The following is a 23365-nucleotide window of genomic DNA, read 5'->3' on the forward strand; positions in this document are numbered from 1 at the left end:
ACTATAATTGAGGTGAACGTGAGTGAGTTGGGCCTTGTGACACAAGGAGGCAAAGTTATTTGGGGCAAATATGCCCAGGTTACCAACAACCCTGAAAATGATGGATGCATAAATGCAGTCTTGCTGGTTTGACAGCAGTTTCAGAGAAGTAATTCCTTAAAATTACTGAAGAGTACACACCAATCAGGAGGACCACCATTACTGTGGTGGTTCTGAATACTACCAAACAGCCTTATGTATCTGCAGTCATCAAGAGAAGTATTTATTCTATTGTGAAAAACATTAAAATAGACATTTATTAAAATAAAAAAGTCAGTTTTGCTAAATATAAAGTCTTTGATTCACATTTTTATTTCTTTAAATATCTTAAATATATGTTACTCTTTTTTCTTTTTAGGATATTTATTTATTTATTTATTTATTTATTTATTTATTAATTAGAGGGAGCAAAATGAGCAGTGGGGGAGAGCTGGGGAGGGGGAAAGGGAAGGGAACCTCAAGTACACTCTGTGCTGAGCCTGGAGCATGATGTGGGGCTCAATCTCACGACCCTGAAGATCATGATCTGAGCCAAAACCAGGAGACGGACACTTAACTGGGTGAGCCACCCAGGCGTCCCTATGTTACTGTTTTTTTGTTTGTTTTGTTTTAAGATTTTTATTTATTATTTGACAGAGAGAGACAGTGAGAGAGGGAACTATACTAGATACCTCATGAAGTGGAATCATACAGTATCTGCTCTTTTGTGTCTGACTTCTCTCACTTAGCATAATGTTTTCAGAGTTCATCTATGTCATAGCATGGATCAGAACTTCATTTCTTTCTTTTTTGTTAAGATTTTATTTATTTGACAGAGACAGCGAGAGAGGGAACACAGGCAGGGGGAGTGGGAGAGGGAGAAGCAGGCTCCCCGCTGAGCAGGGAGCCCGATGCGGGGCTCGATCCCAGGACCCTGGGATCATGACCTGAGCCGAAGGCAGACACTTAACGACTGAGCCACCCAGACGCCCCAGAACTTCATTTCTTTATAAGGCTGAATAATATTCCATTGCATGTATATACTGCATTTTGTTTATCCCTTCATCTGTTAATGGACACTTGAGTTGTTTTCTCCTTTTGGTATTGTGAATAAAACTGCTATCTACAAGCATGTTTTCAGGGCGCCTGGGTGGCTCTTGTATTCTATCACCTCATTTTCAGTTTTAAAATTCTTACTTATATTGTCCTGGGGCTCCTGGGTGGTTCAGTCAGTTAAGTGTCTGCCTTCAGCCCAGATCACGAACCTGGAGTCCTGGGAATGAGCCCCGCATCGGACTCCCTGCTCAGCGGAGACCCTGCTTCTCCCTTTGCCCCTCACCCCGTTCGTGCTCTCTCTCTCTCTCTTGCTCTCTCAAGTAAATAAAATCTTTTTTAAAAAAAATAAAATTCTTATTTCTGTTGTCCTTTCATATCTTGTAAGATTTTCTTAATCTCTTAGTACGCTTTAAAATAGTTAAGATTTTTGGGGCGCCTGGGTGGCTCAGTTGGTTAAGCGACTGCCTTCGGCTCAGGTCATGATCCTGGAGTCCCAGGATCGAGTCCCGTATCAGGCTCCCTGCTCGGCAGGGAGTCTGCTTCTCCCTCTGACCCTCCTCCCTCTCATGCTCTCTGTCTCTCATTCTCTCTCTCTCAAATAAATAAATAAAATCTTAAAAAAAAAAAAAAAAAAAAAAATTTAAAATAGTTAAGATTTTTTGTGTTCCCTCTCTCACTGTATCGCTCTCTGTCAAATGAATAAATAAAATCTTTAAAAAAAAAAATAGTTAAGATTTTTATCTGTCTATGCCTGTTTTTCTGGCCCACTTTCATTGTCTGTAGGGATGTAATTCTCCTTGTTCTCTTTTAAATAGTAACTTTCTATAGGACTTGACCTCAATACTTTCTTTTGCTCATTTTGATGTGAATTTAGTTTGTCTAACATTTTATTAGAAGAGGTTGCTTAAGGGGTGCCTGGGTGGCTCAGTCAGATAAGTGACCGACTCTTGGTTTCGTCTCAGGTCGTGTGATCTTAGGGTCATGAGATTGAGCCCCATGTTGGGCTCCGTGCTCAGTGGGGAGCCTGCGCATGCACGACGCTCTCTCTCTCTCAAATAAATCTTTAATAAAAAGATAGCTTTTTCCTAACTTCATAAAGATTTATATATTATGTTGTTTTCTTACTCTGTTTAAAACTGTGGTGGTTTGCGGGTGCCTGGGAGGCTCAGTCAGTTAAGTGTCAGCCTTTGGCTCAGGTCATGATCCCAGGGTCCTGGGATCGAGTCTCGCATTGGGCTCCCTGCTCAGTCAGGAGTGTGCTTCTCCCTCTGTGCCCTCCTCTGTTCGTGCCCTCTCCCTCTCTCTCTCTCTCTCTCACAAAAATAAATAAATAAAATCTTAAAAAAAAAAAACTATGGTTATTTGCTTTGCAAGATTTCGATCTCTGTTGCCCTTCCATCACTGTTTATTGGGTTGGGACCTTTTCCTCCCATGTCTATGTTGTTGCTTTCCTGCTCACTATTGATTCTGCTTTCAGAAATTTCTTCACAGGGTGAGAGACCCTGTGCTGGAAAGATGCCCTGGTAAATAAGCTTTGCAAGTTCGTAGGACTAGAATATTCTAGGCCCTTTTAGATCTTAACACAGGCTCCTTGTACTCACTATTGTTGGGAGTAAAACGTTGCCTAGTTTCAGCTACTGTTATGAAATTGAACTCACTTCCCAGTGAACGCCTTTTGACTCTTTTGTGGTTTTCCTGTTCTTAGAGCCATCAGACAACCCCATTGTTTCCTTCTGCTTTCCCTCTGCACGGATGCCAGTAACATATAGGTCTTCTGGCTCTTGTGGCTTTTTCCCACTCATTTGTGTATTGGGGTTTTTGGGAATACCTTTTCACCTTATTTGGTTCTGAATGTACATGAATGTTGGATGTTGGTTTTGGTATCTAGATTATTCCCCCCCCCTTTTTTTTTAAGATTCTTTTTTTAATTTTTTATTTATGTGACACAGAGAGAGACAGCCAGAGAGGGAACACAAGCAGGGGGAGCAGGGGAGGGAGAAGCAGGCTTCCTGCAGAGCGGGGAGCCTGATGCGGGGCTTGATCCCAGGACCCTGGGATCATGACCTGAGCCAAAGGCAGACGCTTAACGACTGAGCCACCCAGGCGCCCCTAGATTATTCCCTTTTTATATGGGGATTCCAGAAGATCCAGAAACTATGCTACTGTGAACTATTTTCCAGAATCCCTGGTTTATATAATGTTAACATAGGTATTTTTTTTTCTCTTTAGAAGTTAGTTTCTTGTGCTGGGAAACTCAAAAGAGAAAAGTAGGAGCCACGGAAGCTGCTGTCTTCTTTACTAAATTTGAACTTTCTTCCCAGCCCTTATGATTGGCATAATCACCATAAGGAGTCAGGGAATTTTGCCCTTTTTCTTTACATGGTGTGCATTTGATACATACATACATATTGTACATGGAGGTTTAACCATTACTTAAAATTTCAAATATGTAGGAAGAAGAAAGAAAACGTCAAGAGGAAATGGAACGCCAGCGTCGGGAAAGAAGATATATTTTGCCTGATGAACCAGCCATCATTGTACATCCAAATTGGGCTGCAAAAAGTGGAAAGTTTGATTGTAGCATTATGTCTTTGAGTGTACTTTTAGACTACAGATTAGAGGACAATAAAGAACATTCATTTGAGGTAATATTTTAAGTTTGAATTGGGATCTAAATAAGGTATACACATTTTGATTGGTTAATATATTTCTTAAATCTCTTTGATGGCCTTTTTCATGGATTCTGTTTTTTTGTTTTTGTTTTTTTCTTTCAATTTATTTTGGGGGGGTTGAACACCAGCTGATTTTTCCTACAGGATTCACTTTTGGTGATTGCATTCCTGTAGTATCATTTAAATGTTCCTCTGGCCTCTGTATTTCCTGTAAATTGATAGTTGGATCTAAAGTCTTAATCAGGTTCTGATTTAATTATTATTTTTTTAAAAAATACTTCATAAGTAGTGGTATGTTTATCAGAATATCAGGAGACATATAATACATAATGTCTAATTACCTCTTGGGAATGAGGTAATGCTATATTGTTTAGAATTAAAATAGCATTCAGTGGGATTTAAAATTATACTTGTGACTGACGGAAGTGTAAGATAAAAGATGTTTATTTTTCAACATGAATCTATTTCTTACCATTACTATAGAGCAGATTTACAACATACAATTTATTTTTCAAAATAATTGAAGATTTTTATCCCTAAAGAAGTGATTGCTTCATTCTTTAAATAAAATATTCCAAAATACTAATTTCATAATAGCTTATGAAAAATTACAGTTTTCTTCAATTATTGTATCTTACCAACACATTCCACATTCTTGTTTGTATGTTTTGTTTTATAAATTATGTTGGAAAAGTCCGTCAGACTTACTTGACCCAAAAGGTCATTGTCCACAAGATGAAAATGAAATACTTAGACTAGAGACATTTACAAACAAATATAGAGGCTTACTGAGGCAATTATAAAACACGATGTGCATGCTTATTGGTCCTGATAAAAGACAGGTTGCAAATATTAAAATATTTATAATTTTTAGTACATTAATAATTCCAGTAAGCCTGTGTTTTTAAATATTATATACTACATGACTTTATTTTTATTACCAGTTACTTAATATGATTCTTAATAGTGCCTACCATCTAGTAGTAATTTGAATAAATGAAAAAAATTAGTGTTTGGTATTACTGCTTATGTAGTATATACCTTGTATCTGACTGATGCTGTAGGAGGATCTCAAACTAATGCTACTCCAGTGGGAACAAAGCAATTTGTGAAACAGCCATTTGCTAGCAAAATGATCCCTTACCTTTTTCCTCCCCACCAAACATATCTCCTGGGTTAATTTCCTTTTAATCTATTTAGAATGCAAATGTCATTTTGGTACATGAATTTTTTTTTTTTTAAGATTTATTTATTTTAGGGAGAGAATGAGAGCACAAGTGGGAGGGGCAGAGAGAGAGAGAGGGAGAGAGAATCTAAAGCAGACTCTGCACTGAGCGCAGAGTCCAGTGCAGAGCTTGATCTCACGACCCTGAGATAATGACCTCAGCCGAAATCAAGAGTCGGACGCTTAACTGACTCAGCCACCCAGGCACCCCTTGTTACATGATTTTTTTTTTTTAGTTTTATTTATTTATTTGACAGAGGGAGACATAGCGAGACATGGAACACAAGCAGGGGGAGTGGGAGAGGGAGAAGCAGGCTCCCTGCCGAGCAGGGAGCCCGATGCGGGGCTCGACCCTCGGACCATAACCTGAGCCGAAGGCAGACGTTTTAACGACTGAGCCACCCAGGCGCCCCCAATTTGTAAAAAATAATTCTGTAATTAAGGAAAACCATTTATCATAAAATTATAAATCTTTGGTTGCTTTAATATTAATGCTAGATTTGTCTCTTTCAATGCTTTTACATGAAAAGATTTAAAAATTAATTCTGCTCTTCTAGGTTGTGCCTGGCTGCCTCCGTGGAAGAGTATGAAACTCTTGATCTCAGGGTTTTGGGTTCGAGCCCCACATTTGGTGTGGAAATTACTTAAATAAATAAATAAACTTAAAAAAAAAAAAAACTCTGGGGACGCCTGGGTCCCTTGGTTAAGCGTCTGCCTTCGGCTCAGGTCATGATCCCAGGGTCCTGGGATCTCCCTGCTCAGTGGGGAGTCTGCTTCTCCCTCTGCCTGCTGCTTCCCCTGCTTGTGCGCACTCTCTCTCTCTTTCTCTGCAAATAAATAATTCTTTAAAAAAAATTAATTCTCTTCTAGTTACTGTTCTGGGCTTCTTTTAATTTAACCCATTTAACTTAACTGCTTTTTATCTCTAGGTAATGAAAAAGAGAAGACTTAGGAAAAGATAATGCCTCTTGTATTTATGCAAATGGAAATCTTATTTAGTTTCACTAATGGTTAAGAGGGGAGTTTTCAATATCTCTCTTTTTTTAAGAGAGAGGGTCAGAGAATCTTAAGCAGGCTCTCTATGCCTAGTGCAGACTCTTGGGGCTCGATCTCACAACCCTGAGATCATGACCTGAGTCGAAATCAAGAGTCAGATACTTAACTGACTGAGCCACTCAGGCACTGTGAGTTTTCAACATCTGGATGGTCATTTTACTGATAATAAATTTCTGTTTTAAAATGTGTAAAGACTGGGCATGAGTTAAAGAAAAATAGATTATAAATTCAATTTTAATTTTAATATATTATCCTTTATGATCAGGAAAATAGTCTGATTAAAGTGTTTTATCAAATATACTATGAACTCCTTGCCAGAGTTTACACATTTTAGAGTTGTGTTCAACCATTTCAAGTTCTGGACCCTTTTAATCTGTTGGAAACCATTAGCCTTAGAATTTTTTTTTAGAATGTTATTTTTTAAATTTTTTTAACATTTTATTTATTTATTTGAGAGAGAGTTTGAGTGGAAGGAAGGGCAGAGGGAGAGGGAAAATCTCAAGCACTGAGTGCAGAGCATGATACAGGGCTTGAGATCATGACCTGAGCTGAAATCAAGAGTCAGACGCCTAACCAACTTAGGCACCCAGGCGCCCCAAGATTTTATTTTTAAGTAATTTCTACACCTGATGTGGGGCTCAAACTCACAACCCTGAGATCAAGAGTCACATGCTCTAGTGACTGAGCAAGCCAGACACCCCATACTTAGAAATATTTATGTAGAAAATTTAGTGTGTAATTTTAGGTTCTGGAGTATGTGATTATCCATGGATATTTGCATAGTAATAAAACTATCCATGGATATTTGCATAGTAATAATGCATGCTCCCTACTCACAATTCTGAGTTGGTGTCCCCTGCCTGAAATGCTTTTCTAGGTATCTATCTGGCCCCATTCACTTGTCACCTTCAGGTCACTTCTGATGTCACCTAATCAAAGAGATCTTCTCTGACTATACTGTACTTTCTTGTTACTCTTATGTGTTTATGCTCCCTTTTTTTTTTTTCCTTAAAATTTGATGTTCTGGTTATCTTTTACTTTTCCCCATTAGATTATTAGCAAATTAGAGTTAGGATTTTTATCTGCTTCCTTCACTTCTGTATCCCTAATGCCTAGAATAGTCCATGGTACGTAGTAGGTATTTCAGAAAAACTTGTTGAATAAATTAAAAAATACATTTATCATGAAGATTAATTGCTGTGTAAAATAGAAATCCTTTTTTCCTACTCATTTTCAAATTCCAAATTTCATTTCAAAATTTGTCAGATTTTGTATTATTTTTTCTAAAATTTGGCCAAAAGTATATTAAACGTAGTGTTTATATCTTCAGGAGAGTTTTTTTTGTTTTGTTTTGTTTTGTTTTCATTTGAGATACAGGGGGAGAAGCAGAGGGAGGGGGAGAAGCAGACTCCCTGCTGAGCACGGAGCCCGATGAGGGGCTCGATCCCAGGGCCCTAGGATCATGACCTGAGCCGAAGGCAGACGCTTAACCATCTGAGCCACCCAGGCACCCCCAGGAGAGTTTTTGAGTCTTTTGAAGATCCTCAACATCATTGACAGCAATTATTATAACTCTTGTTAGTGCATATTAATTGTTAGATGTGGCAAATCATTATTTGATAAATTATTATGCTGGGTTTATTCAATATTTCTATTAAAGTTGACTGGGTTACTGTTGGTGTCTTTGTTATAGGTTTCACTGTTTGCAGAACTTTTCAATGAAATGCTTCAAAGAGATTTTGGTGTCAGAATATACAAATCATTACTATCTCTTCCTGAGAAAGAGGACAAGAAAGAAAAGGAAAAGAAAAGCAAAAAAGATGAGAGAAAAGATAAAAAAGAAGACAGAGATGAAGAAACTGATGAGCCAAAACCCAAACGGAGAAAATCAGGCGATGATAAGGATAAAAAAGAAGATAGAGATGAAAGGAAGGTCTGTAATTATTTCCATTACCAGCAACCTATTTAGAAGTTTTCCTTTAGTTTTCTAGAGTATAACAGATGATGAATTCATCAGAAGAGCAAAATGTAAAGGCTAAACTAAAAGATTTTAGTGTATTATTAGAAATGTAAGTCTTTGAATTAAGCCTATATAGACATCTAGAACTAATTTCTGGTAATTTTTTTTAAGGTATGCAGCATGACGGTATATTTACATGTATTGTGAATGGTAGTTTAATTTTAAAGTGTATTGTTAAGAAAATTTTATAATTTGATTCTATTTCAAGTAAATAATGAATTTAATGTTTTTTTGTTTTAGTCATTTAACATTTGGTCAGATATCTTGCTTAATTTAAGGCATTTTAAATTACAGAAAGAAGATAAAAGAAAAGAGGATTCTAAAGATGATGATGAAACCGAAGAAGATAATAATCAAGATGAATATGATCCAATGGAAGCAGAAGAAGCTGAGGATGAAGAAGATGGTATGATTCAAATGTACTTATTTCGCATTAGGATGAAAAATATATATATATATTTTTAAAGATTTTATTTATTTATTTGACAGAGAGACAACAGCGAGAGAGGGAACACAAGCAGGGGGAGTGGGAGAGGGAGAAGCAGGCTTCCCACTGAGCAGGGAGCCCGATGTGGGGCTCCATCCCAGGACCCTAGGATCACGACCTGAGCCAAAGGCGGACGCTTAACGGCTGAGCCACCCAGGCGCCTTGAAAAATACATTTTTTGTTTGATCACTTTGTATAATAGCAATCTATAATTTTAAAATTTTTTCTTTTTCAGAATAGAAATGGTAAAATATTCTTTAGTAAAAATCTATATTGTTTTATTAATAGTTGAGAGGATATTTTTTAAGGTAGAACTTAGCATTTTATTTAGATCTTCATTAAACTGTTGGAATTGAGAACCAGACATATATAATAAACCTCCAAAAATAGATCCTGAAAGGCACTTTCTGCTTAAGGCAAGCGGTCGTAGGACGAGCATGTAAACCAGCTGGCTTCTCTGTACCCACACCCGCTACGTCAGCCTGCTCCGTGGCCCCTGCATCACCTCTGCCCTCCCTTCTGTTAACACCAGCCAAACCCCCCTATGTCTAACCCAAGGGTTTTTTGTAGGACAACTTGGATTACCTGGGAATGCTGGAACCATGTTGTTAAAGGAATCATGGTGTTGAGAGGAAAAAAAATTTTTATAAGCTGCATTCTGAGGTGATGGCTTCTCTGTACTTACGCCATACTGCAGAATACAATAAATAAGCAATTAGAAGATGTTCAAATATGAAGGGATTTTGTCCTCCCCACCCAAAGTCCTGCTCTCTAAAGGAAGCCGGTTTCTCTGTAGCTACACCAGCTGTTCAGAAAGCTCATTGGACCTGGTTTTGAAAGTAAAACCATTACTTTTTTAGGAGGAATTACTTTGCAGTGTGGAGTACTCGGTCTTTCTTTCTTTCTTTTTGTTTTTTGTTTTTAGAGAGACAGAGAGGCAGAGGGAGAAGCAGGCTCCCAAGGAGCAGGGAGCCCATTGCGGGACTCGATCCCAGGACCCTGGGATCATGACCTAAGCCGAAGGCAGACGCTTAACCATCTGAGCCACCCAGGCGCCCTCGGTCTTTCTTATAAAGAACAAAAAAGTCAATCTGATACCAAAGTGTGCAACCTACAGATGCTTAGGTTCTGCCCTCTGACATCTGTGTATGATAGATGAGAGGATTTTTTAAAGACGTGCTTTTATTTTAAAGTAACCCCTACTCCCAACATGGGGATCAAACTCATGACCCTGAGATCAATAGTTGCATGCTCTACTAGCTGAACCAGCCAGGCACCCCAAGACATGTTTATTTTTGATTATCATATGTTCTCTATGTAATTAATACTTACTCAACTTGAAGAATGTATTTCCCTGAACATGTTAATTTAACTATGTCATAAAGGTATAACAGTCCCTGTTGTTCCATAGTTTTCTAAGGAAGAACATACTGTGTATAGTCTTTTGCATGTTTGACAGTCTCCATAATTAAAAAAAAAATACTAAAATTAGTTTGCTAAAGAAGAATATATTTGGAACACTACATCAAAAACTAATGAAGTACTGTATGGGTGACGTAACATAATTAATAAAAAAAAGAAGAATATATTCTAGGGGCGCCTGCCTGGCTCAGTTGGTGGAGTGTGCAACTTTTTTAAAGATTTTATTTATTTACTGGACAGAGAGAGGGAACACAAGCACGGGGAGTGTGAGAGGAAGAAGCAAGCTGCCCCAGAGTGTGCAACTCTTGATCTTGGGTCCTGAATTCGAGCCCTACATTGGGTATAGAGATTAAAAAAAAAAAAAAAAAAAAAAAAACTTAAAAATAAAGACTAGGGCGCCTGGGTGGCTCAGTCAGTTGAGTGTCTGCCTTTGGCTCAGGTCATGATCCCAGAGTCCTGGGATCAAGCCCCAGGTAGGGCTCCCTGCTCGGCGGGGAGTTTGCTTCTCCCTCTTCCACCCCATGCCTCTGGCTCATGCTCTCTCTCAAATAAAATGTTTACCAAAAAAATTAAAAATAAAGACTAATGATAACACCTGTTTATCACCCAAGTTAATAAAAGACACTTACCAATGGGAATGATATTCAAAATACTTAAGGACGCCTGGCTGGCTCAGTTGGTAGAGCATGCAGCTCTTGATTCAGGGTCAGGAGTTCAAACCCCACGTTGGGCACAGAGGTCACTTAAAAACAACGACAACAATAAATGTCCCGACGAGTTATAGATGTAGGCCATAAAGTATCTCTGAAGTACCACTGAGTACTTGTCAATCTCCATAAAGATTTGAGACTTTAAAAATCTTTTTAGGGCACCTGGGTGGCTTAGTCAGTTAAGCTTCTCCCTTTGGCTCAGGTCATGATCCTAGGGTCCTGGGACGGAGTCCCACATCGGGCTCCCTGATCAGCCTTTACCCCACTAGTTTGATGGCAGTTTCATCCTTCAGGTTGCTCACGCTAACATCTAGGAATCATCCTAAACATTTATTTTTGCCATACTCCCATTTCCAATCTATCTGGAAGTCATATTGCCTCTGTTTTAAAAACATATCCAGAAACAGACCATATTTCACCAGCTCCACTAATCTAACCTTAATCCAAGGCATGTTGTCTCCTGCCCAGTTTATTTTAAAAACCTCCTATCTAGGGGTGCCTGGGTGGCTCAGTCAGTTGAGCATCTGCCTTCGGCTCGGGTAATGATCCCAGGGTCTTTGGATCAAGCCCCTCATCAGGTTCCCTGCTCACTGGGGAATCTGCTTTTCCCTCTTAACTCTGCTCCTGTCTTGTGCTCCATGTCTCTCTCTCTCTCTCTCAAATAAAATCTTAAAAAATAAAAGAATTAAAAAAAAATAAAAACCTTCTATCTGGTTTCCTTGCTTACTCTCTTCTCCTTTAAAGTCTCTTCTCAACACGATTGCCAGAACAACCTTTGTAAAATTTAAGTCATTTCATTTATTTGTTTGATTTCTTTCATTTGTTTTCAGATTCCTTCAGTGGCTCACCATTTCACTCTGTAAAAAGCCAGTGTTTACAATGACCTCTAAGACTACGAAATCAAGCCTCTAATTTCATTTTTTACCTCTCTTTTCTACTTGCTCTTTGCACCCAAGGCATCCTGACTTTCTTGAACCCGTTATGTATGCCCCTGTATTCAGACCTTTGCATTGACAGTTCCTTCTGCATGCAAACTACCAGAGATCCACCTTCCTGATTCTTTCACATTTGCAGTCTTTGTTCAACTGTCACTTTCTCAATGAAGCCTGCTCTGCACCCACCCCTATTTAAAATTGCAGTCTTCCCCACCGGTACACATTCTTGATCCCTCCTTATTTTACTTTACTTACAGAACTTATAACCTATTCTACTATACTGTTTACTTATTTTACTTATTATCTGTCTTCCCACTTGAATACATATAAGCTCTTAATAAGGAAAAGAGGGGCTTGGGGGGCACCTAGCTGGCTCAGTCAGTAGAGCATATGACTCTTGATCTTGGGGTTGTAAGTTTGAGCCCCACGTTGGGTGTAGAAATTACTTCAAAATCTTAAAAATTTCTTTTAAATAAAATCTTAGAAAAAGAGGGGTTTTTGTCTCCTCTTTGCTGATATATATATATATTGCAAGTTCCTGGAGCAGTCTAAATATCCAAATGTCATAAACTGCAAAGCCAAACAGGGTGATAGGATTATAGTTCTTTTTTGGTTTTCTTGGTACTTTCAGTTGCTGCTTGCTTATGTTATCATAGTTTTTTCTCCCCCATACTTTATAGTTCATAATCCTATCAAGTTACTTGAAGACCACTCTTTTTCCAGTAGAAAAGTAGAATAGTGATTTTTTTAAAAAATGAAAATACAATGCCATTTAATGTCTAAAGTGGTGTTGAATTTTCTTAGTAATCGGGAGCATATAACAAGTCTATACCAATCAATTTGATGAAGTTGTTTTTTTTTTTTTAAGATTTTATTTATTTGACAGAGACACAGCGAGAGAGGGAACACAAGCAAGGGGAGTGGGAAAGGGAGAAGCAGGCTTCCTGCTGAGCAGGGAGCCTTGATGGGGGGCTTGATCCCAGGGCCCTGGGATCATGACCTGAGCGGAAAGCAGACGCTTAACGACTGAGCCACCCAGGCGCCCCCCCCCCTTTTTTTTTAAGATTTATATATTTAAAAAAAAAAGATTTATGTATTTATTTGAGAGAGCGGGGGAGAGGGGCAGGGGGAGAGAGAGTCTTAAGCAGGCTCCTGTAAGTGCGGACACTGAGAACAGGGCTTGATCCCACGACCCTTTTAGATCACTACCTGAGCTGAAACCAAGAGTCAGATGCTCAACTGACTGCAACACCCAGGCCCCTTGACGAAAAGATTTTAATAAAAGGTAACGTCAGTTTAACAATAAACAAGGGTAAGGAGAAGAGTTCTTTTATCACTCTTGCAGTCAGTCTAAGTTGTTGCACTTTTTCTTGACATAAATTTGGCAATGTCAGTCAAGTGTTATACTTTAAATCAACACAGGTGTTCATTCCATAATTGTCTATAAAACAAAAAAATCAGAATTGGTCTTAATGTTTTGTTTTGTTTTTAAGATTTATTTATTGGGGTGCCTGGGTGGCTCAGTCGTTAAGCGTCTGCCTTCGGCTCAGGTCATGACCCCAGGGTTCTGGGATTGAGCCCCATGTCGGGCTCCCTGCTCAGCAGGAAGCCTGCTTCTCCCTTTCCCACTCCCCGTGCTTGTGTTCCCTCTCTGTCAAATAAATAAATAAAATCTTTAAAAAAAAAGACTTATTTGTTTTAGAGAGAGAGAGAGTTGGTGGGGTGGGGGCAAAGAGGGGGAGAGAAGCAGACTCCCCACAGAGCGGGGAGCATGGCTCTGTCCCACAACCCTGAGATCACGACTGAGCCAAAATCAAGAGTTGGACGCTTAACCGACTGAGCCACCCAGGCACCCCTGTATTAATGTTTAATAATAGACAATTATTTAAATATACTTTGCTATAGACATGGAGTTAAATTCTGTGCAGCCTTTGAAGAAACTGTTGGAAGATTAATGACATTGAAAAGGATGATAAAGTAGTTTTTTGTTTTTTTTTTTTAAGATTTTGTTTGTTTATTTGACAGAGAGAGAGATAGCGAGAGCAGGAACACAAGCAGGGGGAGTGGGAGAGGGAGAAGCAGGCTTCCCGCCAAGCAGGGAGCCTGACGTGGGACTCGATCCCAGGACCCTGGGATCATGACCTGAGCCGAAGGCAGACGCCTAACGACTGAGCCACCCTGGCGCCCCTGTTTGTTTGTTTTTTTTAAGATTTATTTATTTGACAGACACAGCGAGAGAGGGAACACAAGCAGGGGGAATGGGAGAGGGAGAAGCAGGCTTCCCACTGAGCAGGGAGCCCGATGTGGGGCTCGATCCCAGGACCCTGGGATCATGACCTGAGCCGAAGACAGACACTTAACGACTGAGCCACCCAGGCCCCCCATAAAGTAGTATTTTATAGATAGCATGTTCCTTTAAATGTGTTTCATATGGGTAGTAGTATATGTGGGGGGAAAATAAAGGGACACGATTGCTGCTACAATCTTAGTTTATTTTTGTGTGATGGGATTTATTTATTCGTAAAAAATCTATGTTCCAAGGGAGACAAAGTTTTGAAATTAATAGCTTTCAAGTTAAATACTCAAATAAGGTGGATCATGTCTATAAAATGTTAATAAAGGGAAGAAATTTACTCTTGTGTAGTATATGGTACACTCTTGATAAAAATTATTCGTAATTACACTTCTACTCAGAAGCTGTTGTTTTCTCTGTTTTATAGTTGAGGAAACTGAGGCTCTTAGCAATGAATTAATTTATCCACAATAATAAACCTTTAATGTCCTATAGCATATATGAGAGAAATCGGTTCCAAGGACACATTTTTTTAAGTTTATTTACATGCCAATACATACTACAAAACTCACTACTTTTAAGTGTGCACTTTAATCATTCTTAATAACTTTATGGATTTGTTAAACCATCACCACAATCCAGCTTTAGACCATTTGCCTATTTCCCTTTTACAAAAATGGCTTCGTTGAGATATAATTCACATATTGTATATCTCATCCATTTAGAAGTGTCCGGTTCAGGGGACCTTGCTGGCTCAGTCAGAAGATCATGCAACTGTTGATCTTTGGGTGTAGTAGGTTTGAGTCCCATGTTGGGTATAGAGATTACTTAAAATCCAAAATGAATGAATGAAATGAAATCTTAAAAAAAAAAAAAAAAATGGTTTATCCAAGTTCCCATCTCTAAACATGGAATAGAATGTTAGTGTAAATAAATCTGAATATTAACACTGTTAATTAGGTTTTCTTAATTTTTATCTTAAGAACATCTCAGTTCCTCACATACTGTTTTATTTTGCAATAATCTATCTGCAGTTAGTTTTACTGCATTGACTAGTTTTCTTTTTAGGTTTTAGAAAATATGCCTTGCTCTGTTTTGTTTAAATTTGTGTTATAATTTCCAATTTTATATATAAAACTTACTCATTTTTTGAACTATGTCTTTCACATTTTTATGGAATTAAATTATTTGATTTAAAGTCAAATTTTTTTCCTCCTTCTAGTGCCTCCATACATTTCTTCCTTTTCTTATTCTTCATAATTCTTCATTTTCTGGGGCACCTGAGTGGTTCAGTCAGTTACACAACCAACTCTTGATTTCAGCTCAGGTCATGGTCTCAGAGGGTTGTGAGATGGAACCCCACGTCGGGCTCTGCACTTCGTGGGGAGTCTGCTTGAGATTCTCCCTTTCCCTCTCCCTCTGCGCCTCCTCCTACCTTCCCTCTCTCTCTCTCCCTCTTCTCTAAGAAAAAAAATAATAATAAATATATATATATTTTTAAGATTTTATTTTTAAGTAATCTCAACACTCAGCGTGGAGCTCAGAATTACAACCCCAAGATCAGGAGTCACATACTCTACTGACTGAGCCAGCCAGGCACCCCAGTCCAATCCATTTTTATTCATACAGTATTTCTTTTCATTGTGTCTTTTGAAAACTGATCAGTAACAGAAAACTATTTTTGATCTCTACAGTAGTAGAAAATATCTGTATTAATGAGTATTTTGCTGCTGTTGTATTGATTTTATAGATCGGGATGAGGAAGAAATAAACAAACGAGAAGACAAAAGAGATATCAACAGGTACTGCAAGGAGAGGCCCTCTAAAGATAAGGTATTTATTGAATATTCTTTATAACATAATAAGTTCCATTTCTCACATAATCCAGACTTATTAAGCATAACACTGTCATGAAGTTTATTGTTCCTTATATATCTACATATTACCGCTCAGAGCAAAATTCAGCCAATTGTTACATTTGTAGTTATGTCAGATAACTAATATGTCTTATTCCTTTCTCCCGTACACATAAACAAGATTAGCTCATTTTACCTTGTAACATGAGGCAAAGGTCTTTTCATATTTTTAACTCTTATATGGACATAGTCTCAATTTCTCACTTTTCAGGGGTAAAGATTATGTACTATTCTGCATTTTCTTTAGGAAAAGGAAAAGACTCAGATGATCACAATTAACAGGGATCTGTTAATGGCATTTGTTTATTTTGATCAAAGCCATTGTGGTTATCTTCTTGAAAAGGATTTGGAAGAAATACTTTATACTCTTGGACTACATCTTTCTCGGGCTCAGGTAATCTGTCTTATGAATGTTTAAAATGAAAAGCCATTTTAAGTAATTACCTTTTTAATCTCTGAGTTTTTGAAATATAAAAGTAATACAGGCTAATAGACATAGTCAAGAGATATTGAAATGTGTAAAATATAAGTTAAACGTCCCCTTAAAAGATTTTATTTATTTGACAGAGAGAGAGCACAAGCAGGGGGTGGCAGGGAGAGGGAGAGGGAGAAGCAGAAGCAGGCTCCCTGCTAAGCAGGGAGACCAATGCAGGACTCGATCCCAGGACCCTGGGATCATGACCTAAGCTGAAGGCAGGCGCGTAACTGACTGAGGCATCCAGGTGCTCCTACACCTTTTTTTTTTCTCCTTAAGATTGATTTATTTATTTGAGAGAGAGAGAATGAACATGCACACTCAGGGGGTGGGGAGGGGCAGAGAGAGAGTGAGTCTTTTAAGCAGACTCCACACTGAGCATGGAGTCCCACATGGGGCTAGATCTCTGGACCCTGATTTACAACCTGAGCCGAAATCAAAGATTGGACACTTAACCAATTGTGCCATACAGGTGCCCCCCCCCCCCAGCTTTTTAAGTAGGTCCCTAGCCCAGTGTGGGGCTGAACTCACAACCCTGAGATTTAGAGTCACATGCTCTACCGAGTCAGCCAGTACATATACCTTAGTGTATGCTTTAGTGTTTCTATCAGTGTTACATGTTTTTTATTAACAAAAATCTTTTCAAGTGATAATTCGGATCTTACGTTTATAGAGAAGACAGTTAAAAAATGCACAAGTTGGGGCGCCTGGGTGGCTCAGTCGGTTAAGCATCTGCCTTCAGCTCAGGTCATGATCCCAGGGTGCTGGGATTGAGCCCCGCATCAGGCTCCTCTGCTCAGCGGGAAGTCTGCTTCTCCTCCCTCTGCCTCTTCTCCCTGCTCATACTCTCTCTCTTTCAAAGAAATAAATGAAAAAAGAAATTGTTTTTTTTAAGATTTTACTTATTTGACAGAGAGAGCCATAGTGAGAGAGAAAACACAAGCAGGGGGAGTGGGAGAGGGAGAAGCAGGCTTCCCGCAGAGCAGGGAGCCCATTGTGGGGTTCGATCCCAGGACCCCGGGATCATGACGTGAGCCGAAGGCAGACGCTTAATGACTGAGCCACCCAGGCACCCCAATAAATGAAAAATCTTAAAAAAAAAAAAAAAAGCACAGGTGGTGGCTCAATCGGTTAAAGCATCCAGCTCTTGATTTTGGCTCAGGTCAAAATCTTTTTAAAAACAAAAACAAAACTAAAAAACACAAGTGTTTGAGCGGAAGAGGATACCTGAGAACACAGATGCCGTTGATGTTTATCATATGTGAAAATTAGAACACAGTTAAGGATAATCAAAAATGTATTCTCATCTTTTTGTTCACTTGCTTGTATGACAGGTAAAGAAGCTTCTTAATAAAGTAGTACTCCGTGAGTCTTGCTTTTACCGGAAATTAACAGACACCTCAAAAGATGAAGAAAACCATGAAGAGTCCGAAGCACTGCAGGAAGATATGCTAGGTTTGAATATATTATTTTGAGATTATGTTATTTTATAGTTATTAAAGAAAAAAGTAAATAAAATATGATCTTTTATTTTATAGGGAACCGGTTGTTACTTCCAACACCAACAGTAAAACAAGAATCAAAGGATGTGGAAGAAAATGTTGGTCTTATTGTGTATAATGGTGCAATGGTAGATGTAGGAAGCCTCTTGCAAAAATTGGAAAAGAGTGAAAAAGTAAGAGCTGAAGTAGAACAGAAGCTGCAGTTGCTAGAAGAAAAAACGGGTAAGGAACAGCATTGGGTATTTCAGTACTTTTAAAACCCTGCTGGAATATATATGTGTACACACATATATACATAGCTATGTACACATGCATATCCATACTTTGTATTTTAGTCTAGGCACATTATGCAACTCACTTTTGACCATTAAAAGCTATAAAATTGCTTAGCATTATAAGAATTTGTCTTAGATTTTCATATGCATTCTTAGATTCCTTTGTTGTTCTTTTGCACTTTTTTAATCCTCCCTTAGTTCTACTTAGTTTTCCTCAGTTTTTGCTACTTTCTCTAATCCCATACAATCATCTAAAAGTGGAACCTGGGTTTAGAAGTAATACTTAGGTAAAACTTAATTTAAATGAAGTGAGTATATTGTATCATGCTTTATAACTGACATTTGTGGACATTTTAAGGAATTATAACTGCTTTTTATTTTCCTTAATATTTCCTTAAATTTTTAAAAAAAATTTACTTATTTTTAAGAGAGAGAGAGAACATGCAAGCAGGGGAAGGGGCAGGGGGAGAGGGAGAGAATCCTCAAGTAGACTCCTGCTGATCACAGAGCCTGATGCAGGGCTCAATCTCAGGACCCTGAGATCATGACCTGAGCCAAAATCAAGAGGTGGCCGCTTAACCTGCTGACCACCCAGGCACCCTTTCCTTACATATTTTTAACCTCATAATTAAATTGGAGATTTTAAAGGGTAAGATGGTGAATTCTGAATTTTTTTTTTTTTAACAGATGAAGATGAAAAAACCATATTAAATTTGGAGAATTCCAACAAAAGCCTCTCAGGTGAACTCAGAGAAGTTAAAAAGGACTTTAATCAGTTACAAGAAAACTTAAAGATTTCAGAAAACATGAATTTGCAGTTTGAAAACCAACTCAACAAGACAATCAGAAACTTATCTACAGTAATGGATGAAATCCACACTGTACTGAAGAAGGTTAGCAGTTTTATACTTTCATATTTTCAGTTTGTTTCAACTTTTAACCCTGGAAATTTTAATGTCATTTATGTCATTGTACAATGGTGCAGTGGTAGATGTAGGACAAATTTTAATGTCGTAATCTCTTAGTGGGTTTTCTCAGAGCAAATATTGGGTATTCTTTCCTTCGTCAGATTAATCAAACGCAATTTCCAAAAGATTGTATTATTCTAGAACTTAGTTGGAATGTCAACATGGTTTATGTATGTAGACTTCTTGAAACTTCTTGAAAACTTAAAAGTTTTCTTTGTATTTCTTTCAGAACTAGAGAGTGAATTGAATTTGAACTTGAGGAAAATAAAACCATTTACTTCTTTTTAAAGCCATTTATTGTTGGGCAGAGTTGAGAAACTCTTTGGCACTATCAAAATCAATGTATTAGTATTTTTTGTCACTAAAAAAATCTGTAACTCAATGCCATTATAAACTAACTAGAATAATTGAGATGTCTTCCACATCCTCATTGAGGGGTTTCTTCTGTAAGTTGCCCCCAGTGTAATTTTTTATAGATGGCAAAATGGGCCATCTCGAGTGTCTGTTTACTAATGTTTATTAATTTTAAAGTTAAATTGAAGAGAATCTAATTAAATATACTTTTTTCTTGTCTGTTATGTTACAGGATAATGTCAAGAATGAAGATAAAGATCAGAAATCCAAGGAGAATGGTGCAGGTGTATGATAAAATACATGTAGTGATGAGGAATGGTGTTAAATAATGTAATATATAAAATCATGATACAAGAATGAAAGTGATGCATGTTTGATTTTAGTAGTATAAATATCTGTTAGTTCAAATGATGTATAAAGTTTTATGAATGTGAAGAGTCTGCTTTTGAAAATTGCTTGTAATTCCTGGCATTCAAATTATTAAACACTCATTGAGTGAAATAATTTTGCATTGCAAAATGTTTTAGGATGAACTTTGTTATAGTTTTAACCCCAATAAAGTTCATCAGTTTAATTGATAGTAGTATTTAATTACAAAATGTCTTTTATTAAAATACTTAGAAAATTGCAGTTTTATTTATAGAATTATCATTATTAGGTTTTTATAAATTTTTTAGTCTTTTAAAATTTAAGTATAAATCATAAAATAGCATGTTGCTTAATTTTTTGCAAGTTTTTTGAATCAGACTTTTTTACTTGTCTTAAAAAAAATCCCCTCTAATTATCAGTCTCTAAACTATTCATTAAAAATTCATTCATCCAAAAGACAGTACATCAAAAACTAAGAAAGTAATAGACAATTACCATTGTTACTATATATGTTAGAATTTACAAAAAACGAATAGTACTGATGTTAATGTTACTGCTTTCAATTAATTGTTCTACTTTCCCAAAATAGCACCTATATTTTAATTTTGAGGCTTTTTTTTTTTAAATGCAGTATATGTCAAATGTACAGTTTAGCACCAAGCCAGTAGATGTCAGTATGATGTCTTAAGTTAAGCCTTCTTTAATTAAAAATAATTTTTTTATTAGTCTGTGTACTTCCTTCAGAATTTTAGTGGGTACATAAGAGTTGATTAATTGTTGAGTGAAAAGGGTAGCAAATGTGATATACTCTAAAGCAGTGTTCTCAACAGGGGGTGAACTTGCCCCAGAGGACATTTAGCAATGTCTGGAGACACTTCTACTTGTCACAGCTGGGTGAGTGAATGCTACTGGCATCTAGTTGTTAGAGGCCAAGGATGTTGCTACCATCCTACGTTGGATAGGACAGCCCCTCAACAAGAAGGAATTACCCAGGGGTGCCTGGGTGGCTCAGTCGGGTAAGTGTCTGCCTTCAGCTCCAGTCATGATCCCAGGTTCCTGGGATAGAACCTTGTGTCAGGCTCCCTACTTAGCAGGGAGTCTGCTTCTCCCTCTGCCCCTTCTCTCGCTTGTGCTGTCTCTCTCTTTCTCTCAGTAAATAAATAAAGTCTTAAAAAGAAAGAATTATCCACCCGAAAATGTCAGTAGGATTTAGGTTGAAAAACTCTGGTCCAAAGAAATATAGGAGGCACGCAGTTAGTTGGTAGGGCATGTGACCCTTGATCTTGAGGTTTTAAGTTTGAGCTCCACATTGGGTGTAGAGATGACTTAAAAATAAAATCTTGGGAGGGGGAAGAAATACACGATTAGTGGCACCTTTTAAAATTATTTATTTATTTAAAGATTTTATTTGTGAGAGAGAGAGAAGCAGACTCCCCGCTGAGCAGGGAGCCCGACATGGGGCTCAATCCCAGGACCCATGACCTAAGCCGAAGGCAGATGCTTAACCAACTGAGCCACCCAGGCACCCTTAATTTTTTTTTTTTTTAAGATTTTATTTATTAGAGAGAGACCGAGATAGAGCGGGAGTGGGGAGGAGAGAGAGAAAGAAGCAGGCTGCTCCCTCAGCAGGGAGCCCGACTTGGGGCTTGATCCCAGGATCCTGGGATCATGACCAGAGCTGAAGGCAGACACTTCACTTAACACTGAGCCACCCAGGTGCCGCATGACATGTCTTTTAAATAACACTAGTGAAAACTGAATCACATCTTTAGCAGATGATTAGGGTTTTTTGTATTTAAATAACCCTTACTGGACTATTTCTCTGTCATAGAAATACGTGTCATATTAGGGTTTATTTTATTACATTTTGCGTTACTTTATTTTGCTAGACTAATGGGTAGGTGTTCCCAAATAGATTAATAGGAGAATATAAGTGCTGTGTTACACATTTCTTAAGCTAAATTGAATCCACATGGCTCTTACTAAAAAATAGATTAAAATACCTGAAGTTCTTTCAAACCAATTTTTGTTTTAAATTGCTCTTTCTGGTTTATGGTTTGTTGAACTTCCCTGAAGATAGATTGCTGATTGATCCATAATTATGGTTATTGTATAAATGTTTCTCCATCTTTAAGGTAAAATGAAACATTTCTGGATAGTTGGAAAGTTTTTCTCAAGGGAAAATTGTGGAGATAAACTTTTAACTAAAAGTGAAGAGTATAGTTCTTTAGTAGAGTATGTTTGTAAATGAGAAAGTAATTGTAACACTTGTCAGACTTAGTTTTCCCAGATTTTTTTTTTTTTTAAAGATTTTATTTATTTATTTGACAGAGACACAGTGAGAGAGGGCACACAAGCAGGGGGAGTGGGAGAGAGAGGGAGAAGCAGGCTTCCTGCGGAGCAGGGAGCCCGATGCGGGGCTCGATCCCAGGACTCTGGGATCATGACCTGAGCCGAAGGCAGACGCTTAACCACTGAGCCACCCAGGCGCCCCTTTTTCCCAGATATTTAAAGCAGAGTAATATTGGGAGAATGGAGAAAAAGTATAAATCTTTCAATTTTATTATTTAGAGGTAAACTTTTTATAAAATAATTTCAGTGGAAGTGGAAGGTGAGATTATTAAGGTAGGGGGAAAAAGGGGGCGCCAGGAGGCTCAGTTGGTTAAGCATCTGCCTCTTGGTTTTGGCTCAAGTCATGATCATGAGATCGAGCCTTTCTTCAAGCTCCCTGCTCAGCAGGGAGTCCGCTTGAGATTCTTTCTCTCCCTTTTCCTCTGCCCCGCCCCCAACAGGCGCACACTTGATCTTTGTCTCCCTCTAAAATAAATAAATCTTTTTTTTAAAAAGGAAGAAAAAGCGCGGTACATAGAGAAAAGGTTGGTTTTAGAAAAAAATGGAGGAAAGATAAGCGACCTATTTTTGCCTTTCTAAACAGCTTTGAATATTCAGAAGTAAACATGTAGTCTGTCCTTGTACTGTATTCTGACATTGACCAAGTCAAAAAAATTAATAATAGAAATAATAAAGTAGGACAGTGATAACATTCAGTTTTATTTTCTCATCCTTTTTATGTTCTGGAAGCCTGTTTTTGCATTTTTTTATTTTTAAGATTTTTTGATAAAATGAGAGAGCACAAGCAGGGGGGAGCAACAGAGGGAGAGGGAGAAGCAGGCTCCCCGCTGAGCAGGGAGCCTGTACAGGGCTTATCCCAGGACCCTGGGACCATGACCTGAGCTGAAGGCAGCCGCTTAACCGACTGAGCCACCCAAGTGCCCGTTTTCACATTTCTAATGCTTGATTCAGTCATTGTAGAACAATTGAAATTTTAAGAAGTTAGTATTTCTTAGTGAATTTTGCCTAAATCCTAGTAAAACTGTAACAACACAAAAAAATCCTTTAAGTAACACTTATTAGACTTTATGTATGTACACATTTCATTCCTCTCAAAATGTTGAGTACTAGGGTGCCTAGATGGCTCAGTCAGTTAAGCATCTCCCGGGATTGAGCCCCACGTTGGACTCCCTGCTCAGTGGGGAGTCTGCTTCTCCCTCTGCCCCTCACCCCGCTCATGTTCTCTCTCACTCTCTCTCCCTCAAATAAATAAATAAAATC

At 38.0% G+C, this 23365-nt stretch overlaps 1 protein-coding gene across 5 annotated transcripts in view; it reads left to right on the top strand.

Annotated features, from left to right (window-relative positions):
- CCAR1 (cell division cycle and apoptosis regulator 1) overlaps positions 1-20737 on the top strand; it is a 102735-nt gene extending 81998 nt beyond the window's left edge. For all 5 annotated transcript variants that reach the window (XM_032423538.1, XM_032423535.1, XM_032423539.1 and 2 more), the window contains 9 exons: positions 3528-3719; positions 7721-7960; positions 8342-8453; positions 15645-15727; positions 16058-16204; positions 17620-17740; positions 17824-18009; positions 18750-18955; positions 19617-20737. In XM_032423538.1, coding sequence (XP_032279429.1) covers positions 3528-3719; positions 7721-7960; positions 8342-8453; positions 15645-15727; positions 16058-16204; positions 17620-17740; positions 17824-18009; positions 18750-18955; positions 19617-19676 — 1347 coding nt within the window. In that variant the 3' untranslated portion in view covers positions 19677-20737. The remainder of the gene's footprint in view (positions 1-3527; positions 3720-7720; positions 7961-8341; positions 8454-15644; positions 15728-16057; positions 16205-17619; positions 17741-17823; positions 18010-18749; positions 18956-19616) is intronic.
- The last annotated feature ends 2628 nt before the right edge of the window (positions 20738-23365 follow it).

The sequence above is a fragment of the Phoca vitulina genome, unplaced genomic scaffold (genome assembly GCF_004348235.1).
Source record: "Phoca vitulina isolate PV1807 unplaced genomic scaffold, GSC_HSeal_1.0 scaffold29, whole genome shotgun sequence".
NCBI lineage: Eukaryota > Metazoa > Chordata > Mammalia > Carnivora > Phocidae > Phoca > Phoca vitulina.